Source organism: Scatophagus argus, chromosome 5, assembly GCF_020382885.2.
Source record: "Scatophagus argus isolate fScaArg1 chromosome 5, fScaArg1.pri, whole genome shotgun sequence".
In the NCBI taxonomy this organism is placed as follows: Eukaryota; Metazoa; Chordata; class Actinopteri; family Scatophagidae; genus Scatophagus; species Scatophagus argus.
Window position 1 is genome coordinate 9,528,538 of NC_058497.1, and position 26,711 is coordinate 9,555,248.

A 26,711-nucleotide genomic window follows, 5' to 3' on the forward strand; every position below is an offset into this window, starting at 1 on the left:
CTCTTGCTTATTATTATCAAATATAGAAGACAGGTAGACAGGCACAGAGAAATAATTTGTTAGCAAATCTTTTTCAGCTGAAATTAACCTTACTACTTAATGATATTTTATTATAGTGCCAAATAAGATTAATTCCTTCTTTGGGATATTTGTGAAAAGACAATAGCATTTAAATAAGACATGTGACATATAAACAAACACTGATTTATTTATTCATTTATTTATTCATTCATTTATTCACTCATTTTAAGGCTATGATCATGCCTTAGTATATTTTTAATCATGAGCAGTTTTACACAAGAAGTCGCACTTCCCTCTAAATGATATCAGAATAAATATTCCATCTTAAGATAACCATCAAGTTTGACTCCCCTTTTAAATGCAATAGACATTTATCGAGCCATTTCACTGAGGATTTTTAATTAACTTATAGAAAAACAACATGTACCAGTAAGTCTACTGGAACAAAGACCTTTTGGGTTAAAGTGATGTATATGTTTTTTCGATACAGCCCAGACATTGTTTAAAGTGCTTTTGCATTTTTATGCATTGCCTTGGGGTGAAATATGAATGTGCATTCTGACTATTCTGTAAATAAATAAAGTAATCATCAAATATTATTATTGTCTAAGACATAATTCAAAATCAAATATTGATTCAGAGTAGTGAGGCACTTAAAGGTGACTTGTGGCTTCTAGGTGTTAGTTTGTAACTCAGAGGATCCATATTTAAGTGTACAATAAAAATACAATAAACTTAAGAATGAAGTCACCTGAATTTAAAATCTCTTTTGTCGCCCCATAATCCTTTCACTGAAACCTTTTTCTCATCGAAAGATCATTTGGAAAGGGTCATGATGTGGCCATTACACCACATTTTATTTGGAGGTAATGACTAACGGTATGCTCTGCCTTGTGGTTGCTATGAGTGCATGTGAAGCCATTTATCTCCACAGATGGCATGTGACAACACGCAGGCATATTTGGATGGATTAGCATGTGATAACAGCAGCACTGTGAAGCTGTGGTTGCAACCATGTGAGACAGTCTATGTAAGCGTCAATCTATGACAAAGTGTTCTGATGTAGGGATATAATAATACCTTATTTTCAGAACAACAGAGTGTGTTATGGCATTTATTGCATAGTCAGTAACCACAGGTAAAAAGAGAAGCTATGCATTCAGTTTTACATTTTGTCAGTTTATTTAACTTATTTACAAGGTGAAGTTACCGACGGTGTAAACTGGACATCTGCCCACGGCCTCCAAAGCCCCCATGTGTGTTGTCTCAGGTAATTTGTTGTAACTTGATTAACTGTAAATTTGTTTGTGAACATGCACCAACAAAAATACAATATGTCATTATATGGGAATGCATTATCACTTGCCTTGTCTGTAGAAGCTCCGTGTCAAAATGGTGCATACTGATTATATTAATTACCAAAACAGAGGGTTAACAAGGGACAACAGATCAACAGAGACCTGTAGTCCTTGCTGGATTAATCCAGTCATAGTCAGGGTTTAGTCTGTTTTATCAGTGAGAGTTAACAGAAGAGGGAGCATTGTTGCAATGTTTACATCAATATTCTTTAGAAAACTGGTTTAGAAAATGAGACATTAGCGTTTTCAATGATCATGGTAAGAATTGTCTTCGCTGTAAGAGGAATTCACCACAAGGTGGCGCTGAAGCTCCTCCAGTGGTTCTGGTGAAGCCCCCTCATATGTTGGAAAATATTGATGAGGTCGTGATAGACTTGCTACTATCAGAGCAGTTTAGTTTTTTATTTCCCCGAAATGATTGAAAATCATAAACCTTACTCACAGTAGACATTATGACTTCTCATAAGTTCAAATGTACCCATGGAACTAATAACACTGATGATGGCTCTGCTCCAGTAATTATTGCAGCGCTATTAATAATGCAATTAACCCAGTCCAGAAGTCTGCTATGAGAAAATGTCTGAATGTCTGTTCAGCTTAAGATTCACTATCCATTCCCAGGTTGAAAATCACATGACACTATGAAAGTGTTTGTGCGTATGTGTATGTGTGTGTGTGTGTGTGTGTGTCCCTATCTGTATGACTTGGAAAAAATATTAACCACAAATCTGCTCAGCACAACATGGAATCTGAAATCCATTTATCTGACTGACTTGCGTCTTTGTGCCATTCCTCTTCAACGTTCAGGGAATTAGATGTTCAAGGTCTCAGCGAGCATGTAATAACTTTTGTGTAGAGAAAAGACATTATTATTAACCACACAGAGAAATTGCAAAAGAAATACATAAGACTTGTGCTGCAATTTAGGTTGGTAGACTGTAAGGGGAAAAGTCCTCCATGTACATGGAACATACAGTAGAGTAGATGTGTTAAAGTACAGGGTCTTCCTCTCACATACCTGCTGCCTCTGCCTGACAGAGTCTGATTGTGCTTATAGATTGTATAACAACATGACTTTCTTCATCATTGGACATTTTTTTAACATTTATAAGTCAACATATACCATGAGCCATTAAACAGAGAGCAGTTACTTTAATACCTCCTGTTTTATTATGTCATTGCTGGCAATGCTGCAATGAAATGAGCAAGACTGTCTTTTGCTAATTCTGAATACATAGGATTAAGTCTGGGTTTTTTATTTTATTGTTGCTGTTTTTTTATTATTTTATTATTTATTGTATTATTAAGCTCAATAGTGATACTACAATATTACTGAATGATAAAAGATTTTCACCCATGTTACTATGTTACCTGTCCCAATCAAAAACCTCACAAATTCCAATATTATAGTCAATCTAAGAATGTATTCTCATTTTACTCTGGACACTCCTAATTACTACAGATGGGGGGGGGGGGGTCTCTCTGGACATGTGAAAACCACTGACATACCTTCATATATTAACTTATGATATATTTTATATAAATTTAATTAAGCACACGGTTAAATTTTACTTCACCGTGTAAACCCAGCCCTGCCCCGGTGGGTTAACACAGCTCTTCCTCCACTCTCGTTTTTCGGATTTAACTTTGCGCTCCTCCCATTCAAAACAGTCACATTTATTTAGTCCGTTTCCACAGCGAAAGTTGTTCCCCAGTCGGAGGAGGAGAGACAGACGGCCCATCTTCAAACCAACAAACCTTCCTGCTTTTGAAACAGTAGTCGGCGTGCTGAGCCAGGAGCTAACCAGTAGCCCTCTCTCTGTGAGACCTGGGACAGCGAGGCGAAGGGGAGAGCTCATTCCTCAACACGGCAGTCCTCCATGGCTCTGTGCAACGGAGACAGCAAGGTCAGTGGTGCGTGGTGTACCCGGTCCTCCGGTACTGGGTAGCCCGGTTGACTTCGTACTAGGACCCTGGTTGCCGATGGCTGATATAGTCCCCCCCAGTTTAATTACGGCCTGTGTGTACATCGGGGAGAAAGTTAGAGAGCATAACGTTACCACCAGCTCCTGTGAGGAGTAATGAGTAAGCTGTAGTATGCCTGTTGCAATATTACAATTACGTGTTGCTCATAGCTGCTAACTAGCCGGACGGGATAGATAATGTTTGGCATTAATAAAATCTTTGTCATATCTCGACAATAGACGTGATTGCAGTCTTACGATGGAACACCCCAAGAACCTTTGCCTCCAAGTACCGCGTGGGTTTTAGCATAGCCCCGCTAACTTAGGACGTACTGCTAAGAGGCTAATGGTGACTACTAGCTACTGTTAAAACTATCCACGGCTAGCATGCTACATAGATAATTTGTTAGCTAGCTTTAGCCGGGCAGCCAGAATTTGTAATGAGAGTACTACTAACCGCAAGCATTCTATTATAATTACTCTGGCGTTCATTTTGCACAGTGACATTGAGCTTGTGGAAAACTAGTTAATCTCCTACGCCTGCTGTCACACACTTTAAGCTAACGTAACGTTAACTGACAGGTTTGCTAACGGCGTCACTAAGCTAGTATGAGCCAACTGACGGTTACCGGTCTGACAGCTGAAGCAACGACTGCTCTGTTACCAACGGATTTGGTAAAAATTACTGTAAAACTGTTGTTTTTTTTATTGTTGTTGTGATTATACTGCTAGAGCTCCTGAGAGTTTTTAACGTCAATTCTTCGATGTATTTTTAGATAACAAATCAGAGGTGATGGGTAGCATGCTCACTGCGAGTTGTTTTCAGAAACACCTATCTACGGCGGAAGTATTTCTACTAACCACGTGGGATCATGTTTCTGATCTAACCCAGTTTTATTGTGTAAGGAGATTAATTAGCTGTGAACGATCCGAATTCTCTCTTGTTCTTGTACTGAATTTTGTTTCCCATACTTTGATCGGCACATGTGTTGATAAAAACAACATCCATACGTACAGTTGTGCCAGAGCGTTGGAGAGAAACTGAACACCCAGCTAGAGTTTGAGCAACCTTACAAAATGATGCTCACAGATAACCTTCGACTAACTTGTGGGTTTCATGTGATTCTATTGATGGGCTGAATGGTCACAGCACGTTTCACTATAGTGAGTCATTATATTGTGACATTGGAACTCACATGTCCATAATTGTGTTAGACCTTATTGAGTCACATTTTCCAGTTATCTTACTCCACTTCTCACCCAAACCACCACCAAACTGTCCACAGACAGTTGCAATTAGTATTAGTTTTATATAGTTTGTGTTCGTCACTAAGTCCTGTTAGGTAGCAAACACTAGTATGCAAAAAGCAACTGTGGGTGTGTGCTGCTGATCCATGCTTTCTGACTGCTTGGCTCAACACAGACTCTACAAGCACTTTCAGCAAGACAATATGTGTTTTTTCTGAATGTTTGTGTTCACAGCTGGAGATCAACAGCGCAGAGCAGAATGGGTCACATGAGGGGGCGGTGGCAATCCTGGATGCTGGGGCCCAGTATGGTAAGGTGATTGACAGACGAGTGCGAGAGCTATGTATACGCTCCGAGATCCTCCCCTTAGAGACCCCGGCCTTTGCTATCAGAGAACAGGGCTACAGGTGAGCATGAGAAGCATTGGAATCAGCATTTCTTGTTTTCTTGCCTTTATAGCAGTGTTATTGTGCTATTCTGTCCTTATCAGTGTTTTATAATACATCTTGGCTTGATTGTTTTCTCTCTTTTCCTTCTTAGGGCAATCATCATTTCAGGAGGTCCAGCCTCTGTGTATGCAGAAGATGCCCCTTGGTTTGATCCTGCCATATTCACTATAGGAAAACCTGTACTTGGGATTTGCTATGGGATGCAGGTATGTCTACACGCATACAAGTATGCACACAGTCAAATTCTGTGATGGGAGGCTTTTACAGGGAAGGTAGACCATCATTCTCCCACAAGGCCTTTGTCCAAGCAAACATTTGTGGTTTCACTCATTCTCTCAGAGAAGCTACACATTACTATCCCTTGACTCCAGACTACTGTTCAGCTCTCCTGGGCTGGCTGGGACTTCACTGAGTTCTTCAAGGGCACTTTGACACTAGCTGAGGGAGATGAGTGCATTACTCTCTAAATTTTCCCAGCTAAGCTGGAAATTGAAACTAACAGCCATCCATACTCTGGCGCCTTTCTCCAAACTGTGGGCAGTTCTAGCATCTTTGGAATCACATTAAAATGCAATGATTGTGTCCAGGCGTTAACTCTGCTGTGTGTTTGTGTTGTAGATGATGAACAAAGTTTTTGGTGGCACAGTACACAGAAAGAGTGTAAGGGAAGATGGAGTGTTCAGCATTGCACTGGACAACACTTGCTCTCTCTTCAGGTAATGTGGTTGCTCAAGTGAATCACCAGAATATCATCTTTGATGTGTTATTACATTATAAAATATCTTCCTGTGTTAACTTTAGTTCACATTGGCTTCTCAGACCTGCACGTCCTGGTAAACATTTCTAATCTAACAATCAAAGATATTTGGCAAGAGAAGGTGACCGAGGGGTTAGTGGTTGAGGACAGAACGTACAAACATACTTGGTGCCAGAACAACATGGCATGATACGGTGTAGATAAAATTTTGTGCTTGGAGGACAATGTCACTCAAGAGATGAACTAATGAGTTGATCAACTTTCCAACAAGCATGAGCTGTTTACCAGTGCATGCAGCTGCAGGAGGGGGAGATGTCTTTTCGACTGTACTGTATGTTGTAGCTCATTTATGGTTCGTGAGACACCTAAATGCCATTCTCTGTTACTGACTGAAGCTCAATATTGTTACAACCACTGCTCAACGGGTTTGTCCCAGTGCCGTGTTTACTACATAAACTACAGGAGAATTCCAGCTGTCACATATTTCCCCTGATTGTTAAACAAATACTGCAAGGTCTAAAATAGATAGCTACTGCCTTTCATTACTGTCTCTTTCTTACCCACAGACACTGTAAAAGCAGGCCCTGTGCATGCATAAATATTATATGCAATGTTTTTCAACAGCAGTGACATCAGCGTTTATATGTTTGTGTGTGTATTTGTTATCAGAGGTCTTCAGAAAGAGGAACTGGTTCTGCTGACCCATGGAGATAGTGTTGATAAAGTGGCTGAGGGCTTTAAAGTGGTGGCCCAATCAGGGAACATCGTTGCCGGTGAGCAGCACATGAGCTCGGCTCTGACCCTTATTAACGTAAAATTAGATTGTGGTCATAAACTCTGTTGTGTATGTAAGAAAACCCCAGAATGTGATCACATCTTACTCAGCCTCTCAGATGAATGTCAAATGTTCGTTTTGAGTCCATGCGAAATCCTCTTTTTGACTTATGCTCCACTAGTTTTGCTTGAATGTGTTTTTTGTTTTTGTTATTTTCAGTCAGAGGGGATAAATGACAAAGTTAACAGTCCTTACTCATATCTGTTTTCTCCATTAGGGATTGCTAACGAACAGAAGAAGCTGTATGGAACACAGTTTCACCCTGAAGTCGACTTGACAGAGAGAGGCATGGAGATGCTGCATAACTTCCTGTTTGAGATTGCGGGATGCACAAGTAACTTCACTGTACAGAACCGCCAACAGACCTGCATCAGTGAAATCAGAGAAAAAGTAGACAAGTCTAAAGTGCTGGTGAGTGAAAGTGCACAAAGTTTCATGAGCCAGTGTGTTGACATCTAGGCCGTTTTTAGAGCAGAGGGATGATTTAGAAAAAAAGGAAGAAAATGTTAACAAACATTTGCTCAGGATGTTATTAGCCTTCTTTAACAGACAATTTGACCAATTCTAAAGCTGGGTTGCTGAATGTGAAATGTGGTAGCTGCTCAGGAAGTGGTGACAGCAGCAGCAGTGGGAAGTTAAGTAGAACCAATTAAACTCTCAAATTAAACCCTGTTTTATCTCAAAGAGGTAGTCGACCCCCTGAGCGGCTTCAAACTGGGCTTCGTCTCTGGGGAGTGTGAAGACGATAAATGAGTGTAGGAAACAGGCTCAAAGCACACGATTTATATTTAAAGAAATACATGCAGATTCTGTTTCGTGTTCCTCAGCTACAGTCTGAGGGATCCATTATTCATCATTTGTCACCATGCTCTATCGTAGCTTGTTCCTGCTTGGCAAGTTTTGAGTGTGTGAGGCCCAAGAGTAGTTGGCCAGTTATATGTAAGAAGTGTCAAACCTGTAGTCACCTTTTCAGGTTTGACTAAGTAAGTGTCCAATATTTTCCAGCCTGCCAGCACAGAAAACATCAAATATGCCAAACACAACATGATGAATCTAATGGGAGTTTAACATTAACAGAAATTAGACATTTAGTTGATTAGTGAGCAGAAGGAGATGTCATTATTCATGTTATCAGGCTGTCCATTTGTGACTGTTTTCTAATAATTTCTTCAGGTGTTGCTGAGTGGTGGGGTGGACTCAACTGTTTGCACAGCTCTCCTCAACAAGGCTCTTAACCAGGACCAGGTGATAGCAGTTCACATTGACAATGGCTTCATGAGGAAGAGAGAGAGTCAGAGTGTGGAGGAAGCCCTCACCAAGCTGGGCATCAAACTCAAAGGTAGGGACAACAGTCCTGGTGGTCTTTATGAAGGACAGATGGTGCGACAATCCCAATAAGGTTCTAAAAATAATAACTATAATGAAGTAATGTAAGTTAGAATCCTGTGATGATGATAATAAGATGAATTCTTGTGATGCACAAATGTTGCGGTAGTTGTAATGCAATAGAAGTTTGTAATGAAGCGATGTAATGATATTTGTTATTGCACTTTATACAGCCATGTGATGGGTAATTGTGATTATTATTTTTACATTACGAACTTTAGCAGTAGTCAAAATAAGTGTGGAAGTCCAGATATAACAGGATTCTTAAGTATTAATATGATTTTATTTTGTCACTGATGTGAGAAGAACTTTTGTGTTGCTGCTCTGACTTAGTTGTGTCTTTGTCCGTTATCTTCCTCTCCTCTAAATTGTTGCTCTATCTAGTGGTAAATGCAGCTCACACCTTCTACAATGGGACGACAACTCTCCCCATCTCTGAGGAGGACAGGACGCCGCGAAAACGCATCAGCAAGACTTTGAATATGACTACCAACCCGGAAGAGAAGAGGAAAATCATCGGAGACACGTTTGTCAAAGTGCGCACTGGGTTTCAGTCAGTTCTTTTTATGGAAAGCAGTACATACCATATTGAGTTTTTGTTATTTTCACATTTTCATTTGAATCTGCCACCTTGTTTGCCCTAGAGTCTTGCTGCCATGCAGTACACTGTCTTTTATCACTTGATCAGTTCATTTGATTTATTTTTCTCTTTGTATACATCTGCCAGTATGGCTGCTTTATTGTTTGGCTTTAATCCATTAGTTACTTGTTGTATCTGACTTTGTGAATTGTGCTGCCCCACAGGTGGCAAATGAAGTGATTGGAGAGATGAATCTGAAGCCAGAAGAGGTTTTCCTGGCCCAAGGTACCTTGCGGCCCGATCTCATTGAGAGCGCCTCTCATCTTGCCAGCGGCAAAGCAGACGTCATCAAAACGCACCACAACGACACTGAGCTCATCCGCAAACTCAGAGATGAGGTAAAGCACGCTTGCACATATTTGCATCTGTGCTAACGTCATTAATTCTGGGCCATGCTGCATGGTGTTATACAAAATTGTGTCAGATCATTTTAAGTTGAATGCCAGTTAGCAGTAAGACACCAGAAAGTCAGCTGCATTGGTTAAAAAAAAAAAATCTTTTAATTTGGTAAATTTATGAAAACATGAATAGTGATTCTGCTGAATGTCATCACTAATTGCCTGAAGTGAAGTTCTATAAATTACAGCATTGTTGGTGTGGGGATCACAGATCACCGTTTCATCCATCATAATTCCAGCTGCACATTGATGTCTGGCAGGGGAAACATTATGCACAACCCCCTCTGGCCAACAAGATTCCACCTCTTAGCATTAAAATCTACAGGATGCATTTGAGGCACAAGGAACCTTAAATTGTAAAAGCTGAAATTTTGACTTGCCTCTGATGAAAAAATAGTTTTTTTAGCAGTCTGCAGTAGACATCATCAAGCTGTTCTTTTGTGTATCTCATAATGCTTTGATAAAAGAGTAACATTAACTTCAGCTGAAAACCGTCTGCGTCGAAAGAGCATCCGCTGCATTTTACAGCAGAGCTATCACGCAGTACCCCTGACTCGTTGAACACATCTGATGAGCTCATGCTTCTTTACCACTCAGTGGATATCAAATAAGTAAACATCATTTACTTTTTTATTTATAATGCATTTCTTAATCATCATTCAACACCCTACGAGGCTTTCCTTTTCAACAGTATTACACATCACTTGAAAGATCACTGAAACATTCACTCGCCTCCATATCTGTTTAGTGCTCATACATTATTTGGCCTTTCTAAACTGCATCCTTCACTCCCTCTCTGTTGCAAGACTTATCCCACCTCTTTGTGATCCCGCAGGGAAAAGTAATCGAGCCACTGAAAGATTTCCATAAAGATGAAGTCAGAGCGCTGGGGAGAGAGCTGGGCCTGCCAGAGGAGATTGTCTCCCGACACCCTTTCCCTGGCAAGTGCATAAACACATGACTACGATGTGACGGCTCTGACAAAATTATGATGATTAGTTTCTTTTATTGGTCGGTCTCTTTTTTCTTTCTCTGTACCCATTTACTTATTCAAACAGACTCCTGGCTGTCCTCACATCACTCTTATATTTGCTAACAAAGTGCACCTCTTCTCTCCTTTGTCTTTAGGTCCCGGTTTGTCCATCAGAGTGATTTGTGCAGAGGAGCCATACATCTGTAAGGACTTTGCCGAAACAAACAACATCCTGAAAATCATCACAGACTTCTCTGCAAGCGTCAAGAAGGTCAGAACAAACAGTGTCAACAGTTTAAACTGATTAGAGGAAATATTAGAGGTAGTACACAGATCCAAACAAATCAAAGACAGACGCAGGGGTGTGGATGAGCTAAAAGTCAGAATCTATAAAAATGTCAGCTTATCAGTAGTTGCTGTTTGTAAGAGAGTTGAACCTCTGTCCGTCCACCAAATGAGAAGACATTTCTAGACATTTGTCCTAACTGTTTGATTATGGAGTTAATGATTTGCAACCTCTACTGGCTGGTTGGCCGTATTGCACCATAAACCAAATAATCCTGATGATTTACGGATGTTTTGTGTCTGGTTTGTTTTTGATCCCTTTTTTTTTTTTGCTTTGCTGCTAATTGAAGGGCTTTTTGCAGTAAAAAACCCACATACGGAAGTTATGCAACAATGTGGGCTGACAGAAGACCGAATCAAGAAAAGAAATTAAACATTAGTTTTCATAATATTTTGTGTTTTCTTCTTGTGATCTGACAGTAGAACAGGTGACTGAATCTTCTACTAAAAAGTAGCCACATTTTAGCGAAAGCTTTATCTGTGAAACTCAAACTGAGGTTTCTGTCCTGTTGCATCCAGTTTTACATGTGCTTTAAAAAGTGTGTGTGACACTCCTCTTCAGCCCCATGCCTTGCTGCAGAGAGTCAAGTCGTGCATATCAGACGAGGAGGAAGAGAAGCTCATGCAGATCACCAGCCTTCATTCACTCAATGCCTTCCTGCTGCCCATCAAAACTGTTGGAGTCCAGGTAACCCCGTCGGTCCATCACATCATCAGATCCAGTCAGTCACTGCGTATTTCTGGGTTGTCTCTAACTTTACTGCTAAAAATCAACAGTCCATATAATTGATAGTAATCATCAAGTCAGGTTTTGGTCAAGCATATTTATTTCCATATGTGATTATTTATGCAAGTCTTATAGGATAAGGATAATATCTACACATTTTTACAGTCCACATTTTCATTTTGCAGTGACGTGCATCCCAAATGTGTTAACCTGCAGTCAGAATAGTTTTAAAGCAGACTTGCTACAGTCGCTTCTTAAAGGCACAAGCGAAAATTCTAGAGGTAATTTTAGTCCAGACATAGTTTATCTGTTTGTTCAGGAGCTCTCTTATATACACACATTTGGAGGATTCAAACGTGTTTGGACCTGCTGATGAATGTCCAGAAGTGGTGGAAGCTTGAAACCATATGTTGCTCTTCTGTTGTTTATCTCGCTGCGTTACCACTATAATTTAGTGGTTAACCACGAGACACGCCCACTCACACAGAAAGCTTGTCTGCTGGAACTACGTGGCACATTTCAGTTTTAGCCTTTGACACACACAAAGGGTGTGTTCTGTAGAAATAGTTAAACATGGTTAAAACGCCATTTCCTGTAGTTTATTTTGACCTTCAGTGTTGCCTGGAGAGAATGACGGTCATGACTGTTTTCCCTCCCAAATCACTGCAGCCAGCCAGTGACTCTGTGTGTGTGGGTGTGTCTTATTACTTCCTGTTTGAAATTTTAAATTTACCCTCAACCTCAAGCTGTGGGGCAGACAGGAGATGGTAGACAAACACGTCAGCTTTTATTGCAAGGGGAGTATGTTGGAAGTGTAAACAGACTTTATTTTTAGAAACATTGGTTTTACAGGATAAACTTGATCTTTGGAAAATTACTCATAATCTCACTTTTGTTGAAGATTTTTTTTTCTTTCTTTATTATATGTGTCGCTCTGTACAGTCTTATACATAAATCTGATTTGTTAATAACTTTAAACTTACTTTAAAATGTATTTTCTGTCATGTGTCTCAGGGTGATTGCCGGTCCTACAGTTACGTTTGCGGTGTCACAAGTAAAGAATCTCCACACTGGGAATCTCTCATGTTCCTTGCCAGACTCATCCCGCGCATGTGCCATAGCATCAATAGGTAATACACAAAACTTTGCCCTACAGCTTTTCTTGTCCTCTGCCACATTCTATGCTCAGTACTGTCAGTGATCAGCAAAGCACACAGACACTTACCCATTCATTCATGTCTGCTGTTTTTTCAGGGTTGTTTATGTGTTTGGGTCCCATGTGAAAGAGCCGCCAACAGACATTACTCCAACCTTCCTGACCACAGGCGTTCTGAGCACGCTCAGACAGGCTGACTTTGTAGCTCACTCTATCCTTAGAGAGTCTGGTGAGTATGTGTGTGTACATAACCAGAGTAGTGTGTTCGTCTGCATAGTTGCGTTCACATGGGGAATTTAGCGTTTCCCAAAGAGTCGAATCACATTTCTGTGAGAGAAATTTCAGTTTACTTTTAGTTTAATTTACTTTTATATTATGTCTGTAGTTACCTGACTGTGGCTATGGTTTCACTTTTTAAGATGCGATTTAAGAGGGCAAGTTAAAGATATTTTTGATCATTTTGTACACGTGTGATGTTACATAAATGGTCCGTATGACATAATCCTTTATGAGTTCATCGAGATGTTTGGAAGGTCTTGCAGCCAAGTGAGCTTTTATTTCATTGTGTACACACATCAATTAATCGTGTAGCACTATAATGAAACATTGAATGTGAAGCATAGACCTTAACATCTGATACACAGTAAAGATGGTAACTCATTCACCAGGTCATGTGAACACAAGTAACACAAGACTTGAGGTACTGGCATTATGAGATAGTTCCATGAGACAAATCTAATAAAATTTTCAAAACACAAAGAGGTTATAGTCCACCAGACACACGATGAACTGATTTTGAAATGAAAACTGAAATGTTTTGCAGAATAAGCCTGAGGCAATGAAGCTAATTTTATTTTATCTGAAATATTTTTTTATTTATAACACGAATAAACACTCTTTTCTTTACCTGTGTGACTCTGCTCCTCTTTCAGGCTATTCCGGTAAGATCAGCCAGATGCCGGTCATCCTGACCCCCCTGCACTTTGACCGTGACCCACTGCAAAAGCAGCCATCCTGCCGGCGCTCTGTGGTGGTTCGCACCTTCATCACCAGCGATTTCATGACCGGCATCCCTGCCATGCCGGGAAACCACATCCCAGAGGAGGTACACAAAGATTCAACCACTCAACTTGGTTTGAATGTTTTGCTGGACTTTGGTGCCATTGTTTTATCATCGTGGGTCTTAAGCTCAGGAGGAACATTTGTTGTTTGTTGTTTTGTTTTTTTTCTTTTTCTTTTTGGTTTTAAGAGTTATTTGTCTTGTTTGTCTTCGCAGGTGGTGCTGAAGATGGTGAATGAGATCAAGAAGATCCCAGGCATCTCCAGAGTCATGTATGATCTGACCTCCAAACCACCTGGCACCACAGAGTGGGAATAAAACGCCACATGCCATAATATACCGATAGGACACACACACACGCACACACACACACACACACACACACACACACACACAATGCACAAACATGCTCTACAGATATTAGAGAGGGCTGGTGAACTCCTCTCCTTTTCTCTCCTCCTTCCTCCCTCTACTTTCCTCCCTTCCTCCCCCCTGTACCTCCACTCCTCTCTTCAACATTCCTATGGAAAGCAGATCGTACTGTGACAGGCGCACATGCAAAGGCGCTACTACTCTGCTCTTCCCCACCACTCCTCCCTGGTTTTAATATTTTTGGCAATGGGGATTGATTAATGTTGGTTGTTGATAATATATTGTCTTTTTTGATCTATGTTACGACAGTGTATTTCCTCTCTTTGATGAAAAGGTAAATTGCTGCTTGCTTTTTTGTGAGGGCAACCATTAAAGGCAAGTGGCGAAAAGCTGTGAAAGTTCAGAAAGTGGACTTTGATGTCGTGCCTCAGGTTGCGTTACGCGATGAGCTGAAAATGAAAACAAGAAAAGAGTTGTGTCATGAAAAAGAAAGAATAGCAGAAGGAGAATTCGAAAATCTTCAGCGATTATTTTCTGCCTTTTTTGTCAGATGTTTTTGTCTTACTGTTGTAGGCTGGAATGTTCTTAGCCTAAGACTATCTTCTCTATCTGTTCATTTTCACTTTCTGCCTGTATACTGTGCTAAGAAGAAGGCGGCCTGTTTAAAGTCAAACTGAACAGACGGCCTATGTGACCAATCAATCATTTATAAGCTTTTTTGTTTTGCCAAAAGTAGAATATGCTGTGGTGATATATAACATTGTGGGCAAGTCTTCTCCAAGCTACATTTGTTAACAAGAGCTCTTGACTTGTTGCTGTACGCATCACGGACAGCACTCAACCCAAGGTCAGCTTCAGTATGATGACTAGCGTGCAGCTGTGCAGGAGGCCAATATGATGGGGAACGCTGTATGTGCCTGTTTTGTTGTTTTTCTTTATTTCTTTGGCCTGGCCTGGACTCTGATGTTTCCAGAAAGGAGGATATAACACTGTTTCTCCTCATGCTGCAGTATTTATGCTTTTTATGAATAAACATGGCAAGAGGACTAAGTAATAACAAAACTATAAGTACAGTAGAGTTTATAACCACATTGTGTAAATTGCTGTTGTCATTTCATCGTCATTTGACTGCTCTTTTGTTGTGCAGGGGCACAGTTTTGCACATTTTGTCTTGTTTTCACCCTTAAAGCCTTGGTGCTTTATCAGCATAACATAATTATACATCCCACCGTAACTTTATCTTAGGAAGTGTGTGTTGCTCTGTAGTGTCAAAGGTCAGGGTAAGAGTGCTGTCTGTTGTCATCTCGAACATGAGTTCACCGTGTCTCAGAAAGGCTCCACTGCTTCATTTTCCTGTTCTCTCAAAACATTGAGCTCATCATAATGTCTCGTCCTCAGTCTTGTCATTTAGACCTCAGTGAATACGGTGCTCAGGTTTAACTGAGTTTTAACAAGTGTATTGTACCCCCGATAGAGACGTTTCACCCAGAGGTGAAGGTTCTCATGCCTCCAGAATTTGTCTTTGTGCCTCTCATCCTCTGTTATATCCTCAAACTTTAGTGGCAAAACACTCCTAATGCAAACTGAATTGTTTTCCTCACTCGTCTTAACTGCTGTCAGTGTTTCTCCTTCTGTTCTGCCTTTTTATATGTGGGTATTTTTTGTTACATCTGTCTCCATAGAAAACAACAGCTTGATAGTAATGGACATATAATTTTGTAGTTGGATTTAATTGCAATATCGATAAGATTAAGTTATGCAATTTAATGTCTGATGGTATTTTTTTGTTCGTTTGTTTGTTAATTCTGTTCAACAACGCTCATTCTCCTTAGTAACGTGCCTCAAACCAAGCCACTGCATGCAGTTTCAACTATGATGACATTTGTACAATGGAAAACTGAGCTTTAATAAAGATCTCCATGTTGAAACTTCTCACTTCTATAACGAGCTACCTTTCATGTCTAATTGATTGCCATTGCAGTAACTTCATTTCTAAAGATTCTTATTTTTAACAGTTCATTTTTGGGGCATCTTTTGGCTTAAAATAAACATAACACATCACACAAAATCACATGTATTACATGGGTGGGAATCTGTCTTGATATCTCACAAAATAAACACCAACCCCACCAAAATGTAAGGGTGGCAAAATGTGGATACTGAGGTTATTGAAATGATGCTTTATGGTTCGTGGTTGATTCAAATCAAGTATTTTAAACTATTGAACGATATTTGATTATTGTAGAGAACATGATAGAATAGACATACACATCGTCATTTTGGAGTGAATGGTGCTAAGGTTCATATATTGGAATAGTCATTTTGTTCTTTATTAGATTTAAATTTTTTATATTTTTTTTATTGTCAGGGTGATGGAGACAAGTCTATGATCTAAGTCCAGGTAGAAGTGAATGTCCACACACTTCCTGATCTTTTTTGCCTTGACTGAGGTGTAATTTTTTTTCCCATTAAACAAATGAAAAAAGTATTTAAATTTTTTTTTTTTACTTGAATCCACTCTAGATTTCTTTGCTTTGAAAAATGTCTTGCACCTACTGTAATAAAACCCAAATCTGCTACCTAATGTCACGAAGCAAGTGAAGGTATCATGCCACACGGGGAAAAAAAACACTTCAGTGAACTAATTTAGAAATTGTTTTTCAAAGAATACACAAACAAGTTGCTTGGGTGTTGGGTGGGAGATGTCCCCTTTTCCTGCTAACCATGTGCCTCTTTAAACCTCGTCTGCACGGAGAAGGTAATTGATTTCTCGCAAAACTCATCAGTACGAGTCAGAAGTCTCTCATGTGCTCGGGACTGGTCACAAGGGCTCAGTCACACACTCGTGCATACACTGATTTTAATCATCAGTCACGAGCAGCTATACAAGAACTACATCTAAATATCCTCCTTTCTTAGATTCCTGCTTTCTGTGTGACAATATCTCTTTAGTGTGATTTCATGTAAAAATGGTGACATCTGCTGTAAACAACCATATTGTTTAAAGAACAGCCTATTTGTATGCAGTTGGCACTTGTTTCCCAGCAGAGGTCCCTCTGTGTGCTGAGGGGTTCAGGTGTGTGTTTGTCCCTGCTGACTGAGAGACATGAGCAGACAAGTTCAGTCACCCATCAACACGCCGCAGACCCGCACTCAGGAGACGATCTTGGAACAGTAGCAGCACCGTAATGTTGCTCAAAGACTGTACAAGTTACCACACGCTGTTGCCAATTAACTCCTGGCCTGTGGCAGCTGACACATGCACACACACACACACACTCACACACACGCAAATGAATAAACTGATTTGTATTCACGGGAGGGAATTGAAAGAAACTCAGTGAAATGATTTTGTTTTTTTGAGATTATTTGACATTGATGTATTCACATATGTTTGGTGGTCCAGGTTCCAGTTTGTGCTGTTGGAGGGAGACAAAACCAGAGAAAACACCTTGCGATTGTATTGTTTCAAACCATTAATGCGGTCATAATGCTTTGGTATTTTCTAAAATGAACAAAACCCTTTTTGTCTTTGTTTCACACGAAATAAAGACTATTTTGCCCTCAGTCAGTCACTTTTAATCCACGGCCCTCTTCATTTTTGCACTGTTGAATCGGTTCTCAGGTTACCTCGCACAGCACATCTCCCTTGAGGGCAAATAAGACACCTGTCACACTTGTGCTGTTCTCTTTGCCGTCCGCCACAGGGATAGCTCTCCCGACTCCTTTCTGCATCTGCGTACCATGGAAATCTACCATCTTTTGTTTAAATTATGTGCCTTTTTTTACTTTTACGGATCTGTTTCAGCAGAGTCCACTTGCAAGCTGAAGGCCAAGTTCAACCTGAGTGGGTACAAGAATGTAGACAAGAAGAAGGTTGTTATCGGGGGGATGTTTCCTGTTCACATGCGTATCGCTTCAAATGATGGCAACACTTCAAGGCTGCCTGTCTCCTCAGGTTGTGAGGGGTGAGTTGACCTGCTTCACGCTTATTTCCATCATTGTAACTGTGTTGGCTTGGTTTCTTTAAGCTTAGGTTGCGAGTATGCGTTTCACTAATAACAGACCTTTTAGTTAGTTTAGTTAAATTACTTATTATTTTAATCCTTGAATGAGAAATATTTTTCTTTGATTGACTAAATTATATTTCAACTTCAGAGTGTATTTCTGCAATCTCTTAACCTTAGAATTTAGTTCAGAAATAAAGCAGAGCAGGGCGGGACCTCTGGGGCCAATTAGCCACAGTAACACATATTATTATTATGGAGACAGGCCATTACAGTGTAATATGCAACAATAATCAGCAAGTCTGTGAAATGTCCTCTTGTGGTTAATTTAGGTCATAACATCAAAAGACTAAAATAGCCTGTGTATATCATCCAGTCATCAAATATTTTAATTTTGCATGTGTAGGTTTAATGAATACAGATAACAGCTATGGCAGCTAAAAACAGGCTTTTGTACCTTTTGTTGAACTTCTGAAAGTCACAAAACGTTCTTGTTTTTCTACTAAGCAGAGCAAAAATGTTGTTACTTCATCACTCTTCCATTATCCTTCAGATTTAACTTCCGTACCTTCCGCTGGACCCAGACCATGCTGTTTGCCATCGACGAAATTAACCGAAGAAAAGACCTGCTGCCCAACACTGACCTGGGCTACGTCATCTACGACTCCTGCTTCACCATCTCCAAGGCTGTAGAGGGCACCCTCACCTACCTCACGGGCCAAGACGAGGCCGTACCCAACTATCGCTGTGGGACTGGACCGCCTCTGGCTGCACTGGTGGGCGCTGGAGGCTCTGATCTGTCTATTGCCACCGCTAGGATACTTGGACTCTATCACTTCCCTCAGGTAGGCCAGTGGTGAGGTGCATCAAGGTAGATAAAGGCAAGGAAAAATGATCAGATGAAGAGAAGGAGTTCATCACAAAACTCCAAGAGACCTTTATATGTCTCCTGTCATCTTTAGGTTAGCTATTCTTCATCTTGTTCCGCTCTGGAAAGTAAGTTCCAGTTTCCCACCTTCCTGAGGACCATTCCCAATGACAAGCACCAGTCCACAGCTATGGCCCAGCTGGTATTGCACTTTGGCTGGACTTGGGTGGGCACCATAGCTGCTGATGATGATTATGGCAAGTATGGTATCAAAGACTTTAAGGAGCAGGTGGAGGAGGCTGGTGTCTGCATCTCCTTCTCTGAGACCCTGCCCAAGGTAAAGACTTGATCTTTGACATCATATCATGTCAGTCTTTCCTACAGATGTGTTACAATTCATTCATTGATTTAACAATCTTCAGGTAAATTCCCCAGAGGACATCCAACGTATTGTTCAAACTGTGGTTGAGGCCACGGCCAAAATCATCGTAGTCTTCTCATCAGATGTGGACCTCAGTCCGCTGATCATTGAGCTTATCCGGCACAACGTGACCAATCGCACCTGGATCGCCTCCGAGGCCTGGGTCACCTCCGCTCTTGTCTTGCAGCCTGGGGTGAGTGCACAGCTGAGTGATGATCAAGGAGCAACAGCTCATTGGTTGATTTACTGAAATTACACCTAAAGATATCCAGAGGCTTTAAACAGTCTGTGTGAATAAATGCAAATCATAGTTGGAGCTGAAGTTGATAATGTGCATGTTTTTATCCAGGTGAGCTCGTTGCTGGGTGGTACCTTGGGCTTTGGGGTAAAAAGGGCTGCCATCCCTGATCTTCAGCGCCATCTGTTGGATCTGGACCCCTATAGTGACTCGCTCACTGAGGAATTCTGGGAGACGGTGTGTTTATCAAGCTGTTTTATTTGGGTGACATGTTGGGGACAGTTGATCTGTCATACGTCTATTAAGCACATGCAACATCTGATTTTGTCTACAATGCAATCACACATCTTAGCTTGGCCTAACAGTTGCTGTGACAATCAATTAAAAACCCAATGAACATTCAGTGCTAACACAACACATGTCACAATATAGAATCAGGGAAATTTGTGACCTCATTTTTTGTCTTGTAGTTGTTTAACTGCACGTTGGACTATAGTAAAGCTCTGAAGCAGACCGCACAGAGGGCCATGGGGGTTAACGGCACACTGACCAGAACAGTGACGGGGGTCCCTGAAGGGCTGTGTACAGGGCAGGAGTCTCTGGCACGGCTCAATAACACCTACTCTGATGTTTCCCAGTTGCGAATCACTTACAGGTCAGTTCTCACCACTGATGTTACTACTGCAAGTATTATCGCTGCTGAAACAAAATTGTTTATCTTTATGCTATTGGAAGTGCGTCCACAACACAACATAGCACTACTCTGTTTGTCTGGCTGTGGAGATAGTGTTGGCAAATTTGCAAATTTAACAGTATTGTACAGGGGTACTGGACTTGGAGGGGAGGGGGGCGGTGCATACACTGTGAGGGAAGCACGTAAAGATGCTAGAATAAATAGCTGTAGATTTGTGAAAGACCCAAACAGAAAGATTATGTCCAGGGTCCAGAATTTTGTGCTATGCCATTTTGTGCTATACTGATGTGCATGACACACAGTGCCGTGAACTGTCATAAGCACTATTTCTTTGATAAAAAGTAGTTCCAAAGTAATGAAGAAATCATGTCTACAAGTACATGCTGGTGTCAGTACTGCTTTAAGCACCGCAAACAAAATTCACCTCCATTATTGATAATGATAAATATGATGATGGTGTCTCCCTGCAGTGTGTACAAAGCTGTGTACGCTGTGGCTTATGCCCTGCACAACCTGGAGTACTGTGAAGAGGGACGGGGGCCGTTCAACGGGAAGGACTGTGCTGACATCACTAACTTTGAGCCATGGCAGGTAGGTCGTGTGCGTGAGGAGTAATTGTTTATATATGCACATGTTTGACTTGCCGTGACTCTCTTCCTCAGCTGATGTACTACTTGAAGAACGTGCATTTCAAAGTGCCACACACGGGTGAAGAGATCTACTTTGATGAAGGGGATGTCGAAGGCTTCTATGAAATTATTAACTGGCAGTTCAACAGTAACGGCGAGTTATCCTACATCCCTGTGGGAAGCTACAACGGCTCAGCAGCCCCAGAGGCCAGGATGGTCATACTGAATGACTCCATTTTGTGGAACAATGACATGTTGGAGGTGAGCAGCATATTGACTAAGACAGCCATCAACTATACACGATGTTACATTATCATTTGTAGTATCTTTGTGTCTACATTGTGAGTCTGTGTATGCATGTATTTTTCTGTGAATTGTACACTGGTGTGGGTATGTGTGTGTGTGTGTGCTTGTGTGTGTGTGTGTGTGTTGCAGCCTCCTCGGTCAGTGTGCAGTGAGAATTGTCAACCAGGCACCAGGAAGGGAATCCGCCAGGGAGAGCCAGTCTGCTGCTTTGACTGTATCCCATGTGCCGACGGAGAAATCAGCAACACAACCGGTCAGTATACACCTCAGACTTATAGACATGAAGATCTCATTCTGACAAAAGCTTCTAGCGAAATATAAATTTCAACGAACAACATGAGTAAAATTATTCTAATTAAGCCGCAACAAGTGTTGAAGAAATTTTTTTCATTTAATTACACAACTTCACTTAATAGCCAGCAATGTCTTCATTTAACTCCACTTATCTTACTGTAACTTCAGTTTAGCTGTGGTATAATGGTGTGTGATCCTCTTTGGAAATATTTAGAAATAAAAAGAAATATGCATTAATTAAACTACCACAGTGGGAAAATGAGATGCTATACTTTGGATAAACACAACCCTGCATCCTCCTTGTCGTCCCTCCTTCCTCCCTCTCTGATAGATGCTCGCGAATGTATCCTGTGCAGTGACGATGACTGGTCCAATGATGCTCACGATGCCTGCGTGCCAAAAATCATTGAGTTTTTGGCCTTTGGAGAGCCACTGGGGATCACTCTCATCGTCATCTCAGCATTTGGAGCTCTGGTCACCATCGCTGTCGGGGTGAGACTCGCGCAGGGAGTGCAGAGTAAGAAGTTAAAAACCAAACTCAGAACCTGTGTTTAATTGTTCTTTATTTCCAGGTGGTGTTTATTTTGAACATCAACACCCCTCTGGTGAAAGCCAATGATGCTCTGTTGAGCTTCTCGCTGCTCTTCTCACTGGTGGTGACCTTCCTCTGCTCCATCGTCTTCCTCGGAGAGCCCCAGGATTGGAGCTGCATGACCAGCCAAGTAGCTCTGGCCTTGGGCTTTGCTCTCTGTCTTTCCTCTATCATGGGTGGGTAGACTTTTGCTGTACTGTTGTTTGTGTGTTTGTGTCCTTGTATGTGTGTGTGTGTGTGTATATATATACTGTACACCTGGCCGTGGTCCCCTGTAGAGTACAGGAAGCCTGTTAATGTACTATCGTTTATGCAATATGTTTACATTCTGATGTGTCTGCTTCAGGTAAGTCAGCTGTGTTGATGCTGAGAGCTCAGGCTCTGAAAGCAGCTCGTGCCAGAAGCAAAGCAGCTGCCAAAGCTGCAAAGGCTGCAGCTGAAGCAGCAGCAAACAGCGGCAGTCCTGATGTCATTGTAACCAATACAAATAACAATAATGATGTCAATGCTGGTCCAAATCCTGAAGTTGACACTCTCACCTGTGCCCACCAGAGGGCGATAGCTGCTGCGACAACATTAATTCAGGTAAACACAACAGAGGCAAAAAGGGAAGCTCACATCTTTCTCTGACCTCTTCATCTTTGTAACATCAGATGATCCTAATCCGGTGATACTTCTAACCTTTTCATTCATCTCCACAGGCTATAGCGTGCACAGTGTGGCTCATCATCCTCCCTCCCCATGCCATTAAAAACACCTCTGCCCAGAATATAAAGATCATCCTCGAATGTGATGAAGGCTCTGTGGTCTTCATCTGTTGCATCTTTGCTTATGACATCCTGCTGGCCCTGATAGCCTTCATCTTTGCCTTCATCGCTCGCAAACTGGAGGACCACGTCAGGTAGGAAACACACAAGGTTACGTGAAATTGAGAGGAACATTAAGCATGTATGAATATCGTGACAGCCATTCACGGTAATGGACACAGTAAATGTTTGCACACACGCAAACATTGGTGTTAATATGTGAAAAGTACAGTCTTGTTCTTCTCTAATAATCTCCATTAGTTCCCTTTTTCAACCAGCCTCTAGTGTGTTAATCCTTGTTTAGGCATTTTGATGTAAAGAACATTGTGACGTTTCTGGCTCAATGTGTGTTTCTCACTCTGTCTCCCAGTGAGGGGAAGTGTATGACCTTCGGCATGCTGGTCTTCTTCATCGTATGGATCTCCTTTGTCCCGGCTTACCTCAGCACACGTGGCAAGTTCATGGTTGCTGTCCAGATTTTTGCCATCCTGGCTTCCAGCTTTGGCCTGCTGACCTGCATCTTCCTTCCCAAATGTTACATTCTCCTGCTCAAACCTGAACGCAACACAGAGGAGATGATGAGGCCCCGTTCCAAACCACGTGACGGGACCTCAACTGGGACCTCAGCCTCACTTGCTACAGCTGCTACTGATGTCAACGCTACAACGGTATCCACTGCTATTGATGATTAGTGGAGCCATACTGAGAACTATACTGAGCGGCAAAACTGAAATTGTAAACTATAATATATAATATGTAGATGGCAGACGTGCCTCTTGTTCGTGGGAAAACTGGCCTGGCTGATTAGGGTTCCTAGTCTTGTTGTTCACTTACATTTTACAGTCATCATGTTTGATCTGTTACTAACAGACAAAATCTATTATTTACAAAATATGACTAAGTGTCTGTCAAGCCCAAGTCAAGTGTACCTTCACAGGCCTTAGAGATGGTTGATTTCCACATTAAATATCCACGAGGAAAGAAAACTGCTACCTCAACAATTACCAAACATCTCAAAAATGCAACAAAGGTTTCTGCTAAAACTATTTTAGTAAGTTAATGCTTTCAAAGTTACAAAGCTGCTGTAGTGGTGGAATTCAAATTAAATGAATGCAGCTTTTACCTCAGATATTATACTGCTGTATGTCTAGTTGCAAATCAGTTTCAAACATATCTGACAGCTTTTCAAATTACATGCATTTGGCTTATATGGTTCCTATCAAAATATTTGTACAAGATGTTTAAACTGCAAGTTCTTTTCTCATAATAACCTGCAAATGTAATAAATAATTGTAGAACTCTGTTGACATAATACATTTCCTAACAATATAATAAAACTTATTTTCAGTCACTATGATATGTGTTTTTCTTGTTGAAGCAATAAATTCATTTTAAGGTCATTTTGGAGCAGTACATTTAATGACAGTCAGATAAAAATCCTATCAGTACATTGCATTACACTGCGTAACTGCCAAAAGTAACAAAGGAAACACTCTTAGGTTGTCTCTTCATGCTGCCAACATTTAGCAAGTAAACACAAATATGTCTTTCAGGAATTGATGGAAACCAAAACTCAAGCTAAAATAGAGTGAGTGTTCTTCAGAAAGTGTCTCCAGTTTAATGACTTTATGATAACGTGGCCAGTTGTGTCTGTTGGATGTGTAAATAACTTCTAACATGTTTACCACAATAACTTTCTAAGCTTGTTCTGCTGACCCCAAGTTGCAAAATAAAATAAAATAAAAAGATATCAATTAACGTAGGAACAAAAGAAATAGTTAGTGTAAATATGTATGTACAGCAACACCATTTGTTACAATATTAGGTGGACAATACAATACAATACAATATTAGGTAGGATAAATTGCAGTAACATTTATGTCCAAGATGACTTTATTCTCCAGGACATGATTTGTGGGTCAGGAACACATGCTTTCCACATGAAAACTAGCTGACTTTGTTTTCTGGTTGAAAGGAAAGGACAATCCTGTTATTCAGTGGACTGGGATGACGAGCCAGGACAGGATAGAAATGCAGGTGGCCATTGTGGTCCAGCAGGGGGAGCCAGAGGCAGCTGCTGTAGATCTGTCAGGCAGACACATATTACTGCATATATTCACAAGACTCAGGTTTTTACTGTTCTTGTTTTTCCATATATATATATTTGTGAGTGTTTTGACATTAATATTCTTATATAAACAATATTAATATTCTTCCTTGCTGAGTATAGAAAGTGATGAGAAGATGGAGGAAATATGATGTTCCATAAAGGACTGCTTTCTAGGTGGAGAGAAATCAATCATGCCGTGATGGACGACTCAGTGAACACATGACAAGATTAAAGAAAGCATATGAAACAGTAAAAACACTAACAATGCAGAGAGACATGTGATTAACATGAGTGGGTGTGTTGACTGGTCGAGCTTTATTAACCTCAAAAGTCAATGAAGCAATATTTTGTGTTGGTGTATGCAACAAGTATATAATTTCTTAATTTTCCTCTCATTTGAAAATGTTGCATCAGTGAGTAGCAGACCCTATATCTGCATGTGCTTTGGTTTTTTTTGTTTCCCTTAGCCTATCTGTGTGTTGTGCATACGTTTCAGTTTGTGGGCTCTCGCTCACAAACACGTGGCTTTCCAGGAACCTGTGAAGCTGTGAACAGTGTCCAGCTAAAGCTGTCATGGTGGACAGCCATAAATTCTCCTGGTGACAGAGCGGTGAAGGAATGTGTTTCTAATTTATTGTCAGCTGACGAGAGTGGATGGGAACAGTAGTGCTAAATCAAGACAAAATGTGCACATGTGCATCACTGCATGTGTGTGTGTGTGTGTGTGTGTGTGTGTGTGTGTGTGTGTGTGTTTTCACTTCATTTTGCAGTGCGTGCATACGCTCATGTTAACTTGCAGGAGTTACTTTCAGTTTTCAACACTTTTATTTGAGCAGTAAAGTCAGCAGGTTCTGTTTACAGTGTGCTTTGTAATATCCCTTTAATGTAAGTGGAATTGAATTTTGATATCTTCATTTATTTATTTTTGTTGTCTCATTTTGTAGATCCAAGTGCACCACAGCACGCCCAGTGTACTATCATAGCTATTGGAGTTTTCTGCTTTCAGAGCATTTTAGTGATTAATTTCGTGTTAATTTCATGTTCGTATCCACTTTATACTGTATGTCTGAAGGATTTGACATCTTGTGTTTCTTATTCTCAGTCTCCACATGACTGATAAAGAAGTGAATGTGACCAGGGAGATAGAACCAAATTTTCTCAAATGCCTGGCCAACTATCATCCCTGAAGTGAACTGTATTTACAAAAGGCTGTCGACGGTCCTCTATTTAACGGAGGAGGAGGTACTGATCAGCTTTAAATGGCTGTAGAGGAGAAAGGAAAGACGAGCTTCCCTTATCACCAAGATGACTGTCCTCATGTGATTAATCAGATGAAATAAGTGAGGAGTAGTCAATCAAAATGATTTACATAACATACAGCAAATGACCACTTCCATTGCCCACCTGTTCATTCTGCCCACTGACCTCCAGCTGAGCTCACTATATTTAGACTGGATTTGGAAAACACATTTATTTTCCATTTTTCTTGATATATACCTTGCTGTATTATGTCTTCAATGAATAATAAGATTGATGTGATACAGACTGACATTAATCTGACTTCAGTGGAGACTAAGGAGAGGTGCAGAGGCCCAGGTTTGCTCGTCCTAATTTGATAGTGGAAGGAGAAGCTGTTCCTTTTTGCTCCATATAATTTGGCACCTTTGTTGTTGTGTATGCATGCATGTTTGTGTGTCTCTGTTTTGCTTCTCTGACCACAAACATGCATGCATCTCACCAAGTTTCTCACTGTCATCTCCATCCTTCATCACCCTCTCACCATTCCTTCACTGCTTCTCTCTCTCTCTCTCTCAGGCATCTTGGCTAATTATAAACCCACTGTAACGAGTACCTGGACGCATTTCCATCTCCTACTATTCTTCCTCTTTCTGTCTTTTTGTAACCCTTTCCTTTGTTTCTTTTGTGCCACGGAGTAGAAAGCGGCACGGATTCAAATAAACTGGAAACATTTTTTGTTTGGGGCTCAGTGTGCTTGACACCACTTATGTCTGCACCTATAAGGTAAGTAAACTCAGCTCATGACGGATTAACCATCC

General features: G+C 40.8%; 2 protein-coding genes and 1 long non-coding RNA gene across 4 annotated transcripts; 2 read left to right on the top strand and 1 right to left on the bottom strand.

Annotated features, from left to right (window-relative positions):
- Positions 1-2,819: 2,819 nt before the first annotated feature.
- On the bottom strand, positions 2,820-4,220 carry LOC124059981. Its single transcript, XR_006843468.1, has 2 exons — positions 3,602-4,220; positions 2,820-3,397 (listed from the first exon to the last, which is right to left on the bottom strand). It is a non-coding gene; the product is annotated as an uncharacterized LOC124059981 (long non-coding RNA).
- On the top strand, positions 2,947-15,630 carry gmps (guanine monophosphate synthase). Of its 2 annotated transcripts, XM_046390334.1 has the most exons (17): positions 3,316-3,464; positions 3,926-4,018; positions 4,826-4,998; positions 5,132-5,246; positions 5,659-5,756; positions 6,467-6,570; positions 6,850-7,043; positions 7,806-7,971; positions 8,403-8,554; positions 8,823-8,996; positions 9,892-9,997; positions 10,185-10,300; positions 10,937-11,062; positions 12,116-12,231; positions 12,356-12,486; positions 13,190-13,362; positions 13,534-15,630. In XM_046390334.1, exons 2-17 carry the CDS (start codon positions 3,953-3,955, stop codon positions 13,633-13,635), a joined length of 2,112 nt encoding a protein of 703 aa, XP_046246290.1. In that variant the 5' UTR covers positions 3,316-3,464; positions 3,926-3,952; the 3' UTR covers positions 13,636-15,630. The 2 variants fall into 2 exon arrangements, with proteins under 2 accessions (XP_046246291.1, XP_046246290.1); XM_046390335.1 differs by lacking the exons at positions 3,316-3,464; positions 3,926-4,018 and adding an exon at positions 2,947-3,286.
- Positions 15,631-15,987: 357 nt separating this feature from the next.
- LOC124059980 (vomeronasal type-2 receptor 1) lies at positions 15,988-23,890 on the top strand. The gene is made up of 14 exons (XM_046390506.1): positions 15,988-17,657; positions 18,250-18,541; positions 18,659-18,901; positions 18,987-19,178; positions 19,335-19,460; positions 19,694-19,878; positions 20,388-20,508; positions 20,580-20,807; positions 20,982-21,105; positions 21,478-21,638; positions 21,719-21,914; positions 22,085-22,323; positions 22,440-22,639; positions 22,915-23,890. Exons 1-14 carry the CDS (start codon positions 17,434-17,436, stop codon positions 23,234-23,236), a joined length of 2,853 nt encoding a protein of 950 aa, XP_046246462.1. The 5' UTR covers positions 15,988-17,433; the 3' UTR covers positions 23,237-23,890.
- The last annotated feature ends 2,821 nt before the right edge of the window (positions 23,891-26,711 follow it).

Coding starts and splice junctions, on each gene's coding strand:
- gmps (XM_046390334.1), top strand. CDS start 3,953: ATGAGCCAACTGACGGTTACCGGTCTGACAGCTGAAGCAACGACTGCT. Junction 4,019..4,825: donor CTCTGTTACCAACGGATTTG/GTAAAAATTACT, acceptor TTGTGTTCACAG/CTGGAGATCAACAGCGCAGA. Junction 8,997..9,891: donor TCCGCAAACTCAGAGATGAG/GTAAAGCACGCT, acceptor GTGATCCCGCAG/GGAAAAGTAATCGAGCCACT.
- LOC124059980 (XM_046390506.1), top strand. CDS start 17,434: ATGGAAATCTACCATCTTTTGTTTAAATTATGTGCCTTTTTTTACTTT. Junction 17,658..18,249: donor GTCTCCTCAGGTTGTGAGGG/GTGAGTTGACCT, acceptor ATTATCCTTCAG/ATTTAACTTCCGTACCTTCC. Junction 19,179..19,334: donor CTCTTGTCTTGCAGCCTGGG/GTGAGTGCACAG, acceptor GTTTTTATCCAG/GTGAGCTCGTTGCTGGGTGG.